This window comes from Stylophora pistillata, chromosome 4, assembly GCF_964205215.1.
Source record: "Stylophora pistillata chromosome 4, jaStyPist1.2, whole genome shotgun sequence".
In the NCBI taxonomy this organism is placed as follows: domain Eukaryota; kingdom Metazoa; phylum Cnidaria; class Anthozoa; order Scleractinia; family Pocilloporidae; genus Stylophora; species Stylophora pistillata.
In genome coordinates, this window is record NC_142522.1 from 44,424,613 (window position 1) to 44,430,951 (window position 6,339).

At 37.4% G+C, this 6,339-nt stretch overlaps 1 protein-coding gene across 1 annotated transcript in view; it reads right to left on the bottom strand.

Annotated features, from left to right (window-relative positions):
• Window positions 1-1,014: 1,014 nt before the first annotated feature.
• LOC111326660 (tetratricopeptide repeat protein 16) overlaps window positions 1,015-6,339 on the bottom strand; it is an 8,680-nt gene continuing 3,355 nt past the window's right edge. Inside the window, exons 2-11 of the mRNA XM_022930710.2 lie at window positions 6,120-6,339; window positions 5,875-6,004; window positions 5,234-5,347; window positions 4,863-4,963; window positions 4,242-4,400; window positions 3,620-3,708; window positions 3,286-3,530; window positions 2,642-2,849; window positions 1,894-2,033; window positions 1,015-1,374 (exon numbers count right to left, since the gene is read on the bottom strand). The exon at window positions 6,120-6,339 is cut by the window's right edge and continues 116 nt beyond it. Of these exons, the coding sequence (XP_022786445.1) occupies window positions 1,198-1,374; window positions 1,894-2,033; window positions 2,642-2,849; window positions 3,286-3,530; window positions 3,620-3,708; window positions 4,242-4,400; window positions 4,863-4,963; window positions 5,234-5,347; window positions 5,875-6,004; window positions 6,120-6,339 (1,583 nt within the window). The 3' untranslated portion in view covers window positions 1,015-1,197. The remainder of the gene's footprint in view (window positions 1,375-1,893; window positions 2,034-2,641; window positions 2,850-3,285; window positions 3,531-3,619; window positions 3,709-4,241; window positions 4,401-4,862; window positions 4,964-5,233; window positions 5,348-5,874; window positions 6,005-6,119) is intronic.

Sequence of the window (6,339 nt, forward strand, 5' to 3'; positions counted from 1 at the left end):
ATATGATGGTGTTTGGTTATGCATGCATCAATTTGCTAAGCAGGGCCTAGCTGCTTGAAGAACAGATTAACTTTTCCAACAGGTAAATTGCTCATCCAGCGGATATACGCGTACACAAAATGCACAGCGCTATTCATTGGATAGATTTATCCAGAAGATCCAACCCCTCGACGGTTGACAATCGTTTGCTTTCAATGGTGTTACAGATGATTCTCAAACAACTTGTTTGTGAACTCCACTATCCTGTATGGCTGGCAGCTGTTTCGAGTGCTCGATGAATGGTGCAAATGATCAGTTCAATGCCTCAAACACACACAACGCCGTCATTTACCCAACCTAAACCTATGGTTTTTACGTTCTCGCTTCACCATGTTTCCACCAATAGAGTAGCTCCACCTTCTGCATATAAACACACACACAACCCACAATTCCTCCACTCGCTCTGACGAAGGGCTTACACTCGAAACGTCAGCTATTCAACTCTTTACGGTGGCCAATTTACAGTTTCAACTTTGTTAATAAAACCAAAGGACTTTGTTATCCCCCCTCCCCTCCCACCATCGACGCAACACCGCAGTTTCTTTAGAAACTTACCCCCTTTATTCAAACGTTTTTACCAACTGAAACACGTACGGAAACACGTACGGAATTGGTGTCATTCCACATGAGGTGGAATGACACCAATACTATACATCCTTTCCTTTCTCACGGTGTCTATGAATATAGAAAGGGGAGAGATGTCGGCAAAGGGGAAAAGGCGCTAATTTTAGCCTGTGTTTTGACTGATAGAAGGGGTGCTCATTTGAAGTCATGCGCTAAATCAATAATTGTATCTACACATACAAATTAAATGCGCATATTTGTGGCTGAAGAATCAAAACGATCCGTTACCGAGAAAATAGATTTACTTTTCTAATGTTATGGAAATGGTATTAATTTCGTAGGTGACTCGGATATGCCGGGATTGCACTGGAACCAAATTTACGCATTTGAAAGGTTATTTGATATTTCCACACAAAAAGTATTTTTTTAAAAATGATATTGGCTTAAATACAGCTATATTTCTGACTCTAACACCACTTTCTCCTGTGAAACAGTACAATCATAATTGTCTTAATAATTCTAGTTCAGTGAGGGTAATTTTCCTGATCATGAATTTGTTTTCCCAATGTCGCCCTTCTCTCCTTGACTAAGTTATTAAGCTAAATGAGCCAAAGCTTTCTGATCTTTGGTTCTCTTTTCAGTCAGCCCATCGAACTTCACCACACTTCTTTCTGTTGCAACTGTTAAACCAGTCAATGTGGACTGGACTCTTGGACCTTTGAATGTCAGATCTTGACGAGTACTGAGAGTCTTGTGTACCAATTTCGTAGCCTGGAAGCAATAAAAACAAAATTAAAACGATACTTCTGAATAGTCACAAGGGCTCTATTTAACAAAAACTTACATGTTCCTTTATCACTCATGTTTGATATACCTCAGTTCCCTATTCATCATCAGAAGTAAACATCTCTATCACTTTGATTACTTGCTGGCACGGTGTGTCACAAAACTTCGCTATCATTATTTTGAACCACTTTAGTTAGCATAAAATGTTTTTGTATCTATATATATAGAAAAAAAATACAACAATCTATTTTGAAAGAAATATTTCTATGAAGTCTTTTCTTAAGACATAAAACTGGAAAAGCGAACGATAAAATCCGATAGTCGGAGTAGTCATGACTCCATTATCAAGGAAAATATAAAAGATCTTGCAAATTGCAACATATTAAGCGTTTTTGGCGCGAAGAATTAACATAAGAGGGTGCGAAGGTCATAAAAATATTATAAAAAGTCATTTTCTATTTGTCATCAGTTGGCATGCAACTTGTGACTAAAAAACTGACCTACCTTTTTCTTCCCTTTTATAATATTGATGTGAAAATCCTGTTCTTCCATACAAACTCGCATTTCAGGGAACACCGAGCCACAAATCGGAGGAAGAATTGACTTGCCACTAAATCTGGCAGCTGCCTCTGAGTTCTTTGCACCTGTTACGTTAGATAAATATTAATATAAAACTAATTGTTACATTTCTGGACTCGGCAGGACACGTGAATCAGCATATTATCAGGCCTGATGCCTGACCTCCCCAAAGTGAAATTCTCCTCAGTAATTTCTGGCTCAATAATTGGGCTGGGGGTTTTAATCAGCGGATATTTGTCCGTTTCCATTCTGTGAGCTGTGATAGAAAATTAAGTTACGACAAGTGGCTGGAGCATAAGAGACAATTCAGTAGGTTTGCCGGCAAAAATGCAATGAATGGCGGTCTCAGAAATGTCTCATTGTCTTGTTAACAAAGTGCTCGTCGAAGTGAGGATAAAACTTTGTGATTTTACTCATTATCATTTCGCTTTTGAGTTTCTTATGATGAAGCAAGAACTCGAAATATATGCGGAAGACAGAAAACTCATTGCCAGAATGAAGGTTCACCAGAATAGAAACCAAGGATTGTAAATGTTTCTAGCCGGATCATGAGTAAAGTAATGAAAGAACGTAGAAATCTACGATTCCGTCCCACCTATGACAACACTTACGCGCTCAATTTCAGTCGTCAATCTTGCGACCTAGACTCTTATTAAGTTCATCTGTGTCGTACCTGAAGCATGCTGAGACAGCTCTTGATAGCTGTTTGTATCTCTGATAGAGGCCTCGGCCTGACGCGCCGCTGTAATACCCATGTGACTCTTCATGACGTCAGTGATCGATCTCCCAGGAAAAAGGCGCGAAAATATGGAGACGACTTCCTTGTTTTCTGGGTCCAAATACAGTGAAACAAGGACATCATACCGAGCTCCGTCCAAATCCTACACACAAACAAAGAAACATGTGATAATTGTCGTTGCTGCTCGTCATGCCATGAAACACACAGCGGAAAAGGCAGATACTAAGATGGGGTAAAGTGATTGCTGTGGTTTCAAACTTTTTTTATAAAGGTCACTTGTCTTCAAGTATAGGGACAACACATTGATATCTACTCCTGTTTCACTTTAACTATACTCCTTAGTAACAGTGAAGGAAGTAAATTTCCGCCTACACCACAGGACTAAGGGTCCAACATCATTCATGGTGATATGTGAAAAACTGCACGTAAAATTCGCGTCGAATGTGTGTAATCGTAACGATGCAGCATTACGTATTAAAGTTACTGTACTGAAATGCCAGTAGACTGCACTGTGAGTTTGTATGGCATATATCTTTTTCAAACGTCATGAAGTTGAGGAATCTCATCTTGTAGCATACTTCAATCATGTAGCGGGCCCTGGCACGTGACAGGAAGTAAGCTCCAATGCGGGGGTTGTACTGGATACAAGTGGTGAGATGATCAATAGCCTCCAAATAATGTCTGTCATAATACTCCAGTATACCAAACTCATTATAAACAATAGACAGTCGGCATCTGACGGACCAATCACTGCTGTCCATCTCCAGTGCTTGTTGGTAGTCAGACAGAGCAAAGTGCAACTCATTCAGCCGGAAGAAACAATCTGAAGGGGACATGATGGAAAAAATGGAACATGAAAAATTTGCTGCATTACACATTTTGTACATGTCAGGTAAATTACAGTTTACATACCCCCTCTGTTGATATACAGTCCTTTTTCTTTTTTCTCCCCTTTGATTGCTTTGTTCAGCAGCACAACTGCTTCATCATAGAATTCTTTCCTGAACACCAAAACAAAAATGCATTAGCCAATTAATTAACTATTTAAATAACTATTTCTAAATCAAAAGTTCCGGTAAAGCTTCATGAATTTGCCTTTAAATGTACTTGAGATGTTTCAGATCTGATGTTCATTTTATAAATAAATATTGTTACCAATATCATAAAATTTTGAAAGCTTTCATGGCTTCTTAATACATGTAGCTTTGCCTCAATAACTGTTTTATCAAGGACACTGGTATTTGGAGGCCCAGTTTACTTTTCTCCCACAAAAGTATACATTTTGTAAGTTTGGCTGAGCTTTACACTTTGTCATTTCAATCACAATCTGAGTTAAAACATAATTCCAATCTACCAACAATGAAAACAACCTTTATCTCCCAAATCAGCAGCAGTAACACTTAAGAGGCACCTTGCTGATCCCAGAGGACTTCCAGTACATCCTTGCCCACAAACTGCCTTGCACCAATGGTGAAAAGCACCATTCAGACCAAAAAAATTTTTATCTGTCAACCCAGACCAATGTTTTTCTCACCTGAAGCATTCCACAGCAAAGTCATTATAACAGAGAAGTAACTGTCTTTGTGCTTCCTTGTACGTTTTGTTTGATTCGTCATGATCAGTTTTATCCATGGCTAGTAGATAATCATCAATGGCAGCATTGAAATCGGACATCCTTCTATGAAGACTGCCACTAAAGAAATACATAAAGTTCATCTAGGGATGCAACTAAATCAAGAGAGAGCTTCACACTAAACATATTTACCCTAACAGTCATAAAATCAATTGAAAGCATCCAGCTCAGATCAACTGACTGTCTGATTGATGCACTGAACTGTCACCTGAACGACTGGTGTACTGCTTAATTAATTGACAACATTATTAAGTCAAGAGTGTCTAATTTCAAGAGGGGGGATAAGTTTCTTAAGAAAATGTAGTGCTGCATCCATAGGGGCAAAATGGTAATTTGGTTTTATCAACTAAGTTGAAATTGTAAATTGGCCACCATGAACAGTTAAAATGCCCTGACACTTGAAATGTTAGCTTTTTAACTCTTTACGGTGGTCAATTTACAATATTATTTCAACTGAGTTGATAAAACCAATTACCTAATTTCAATAAAGTTTTTTAGAAACACAATATATTGCACACTTACCGAAAGATATGATATTCTGCCATGGATGGATTAGTTTCAATAGCAATGGAGATTTTAGAGAGAGCTTCTTTTACCTTGCCAACTAAATGTAACTGTATGGCCTATTGCAAAAGAAGAATAAATATCTCAGCAACAAAATTTTTGCTTTACTTTTTTTTTGTAAATGCTAACCAAGAAACTACTAACTGTATCATCAATTTTAATACCCTAAACATATAATTAAGAATCAGAGCAACTACCAGGTAATAAAACCCATGTGATAGAAGTAAAATTCAAGATTTGAAAACATCACAAGCAGAAGTTATGAAAAAACAACTAAACATTTCTAGTTGAAACAACTGGTAGTTGGTATAATTACTATCCATACTGACCTGTTGCCTGCTCTCCTTTGCTCTCTTTTCAAGAGATGCCATAAGAGTTTTAGCTTCTGTGTTATCTGGGGCAAGAGCAAGTGCATCTTTGACATCATAGTAGCAAAGAGTTGACTATAAAATAAAGTAAAAAAATTTGTTAGATGGAAAGAGAGAGATCTGAATACCAGTTTCAATGGTTATGTTACACATTGAAATACATACGTACAGGGTTCGTGCACTTTTTCAGGCCAAAGATTCAAGGACTTTTCAAGGACTTTCCAGGACCCTACTTAGAAATTTCAAGGACTTTTTTTAATGACAATTTTACCTCAAAACCAAGAAAAATGTTTCTGTTAACGTCTACGTTTTGGGTTTACCGATGGTGCAAAACAAAAGCAGATATTTTTCGATGTTGTTCAATAAAAAATCAAGGACTTTCAAGGACCCAAGACAAAATTCAAATACTTTCAAGGCCTTGAAATTGGCCTCCTGAAATTCAAGGGTTTTCAAGGGTTTTCAAGATGCATACGAACCCTGTTTGTATGAAACTGTAGATTTGGCTGATTGAGGAATTAGAAAACAATACATTTTTTTGTTAAGGAGAACGATACCATTGTATTATGCAGGACTCCAAACTTTCAATTTGGACAATTGCTTACATTACGGAACAGTTCATGAAGTCTGGCTCTCATGATGAAAAGGTCTGGGTTCTCAGTTTCTTCTTCAAGTCGTTTATTAACAAGCGCTAAACATTCTCCATGTCTTTGAAGAGCGGCCAAGCAAGCCACACTGTAAAATAATAACACAGAAAACAAAGGTACAGTGTAATTTCAATGGTATAAATGAATAACATCATTTTCATTTAGCACAAAGATAAATATGTTGGCAGAATTCAATTTTTCACCTCCTTGTGTGATAACCAATCACCTCAGGTTTCATCTCTGCTGCTCTAGAAAATGATTCCAATGCTTCACTGTAAAGTTTTTCATCAAATAAACACTGTCCTTGAAGAAAGTAAAGGAATGCTAATCTAGAGTAAGTAAAATCATTGTCTGGATCCAATATACATGCTTTTTTAAAGTTCAAAATTGCTGAATGAAAGTCACAGATCTGTAAGTAACTCT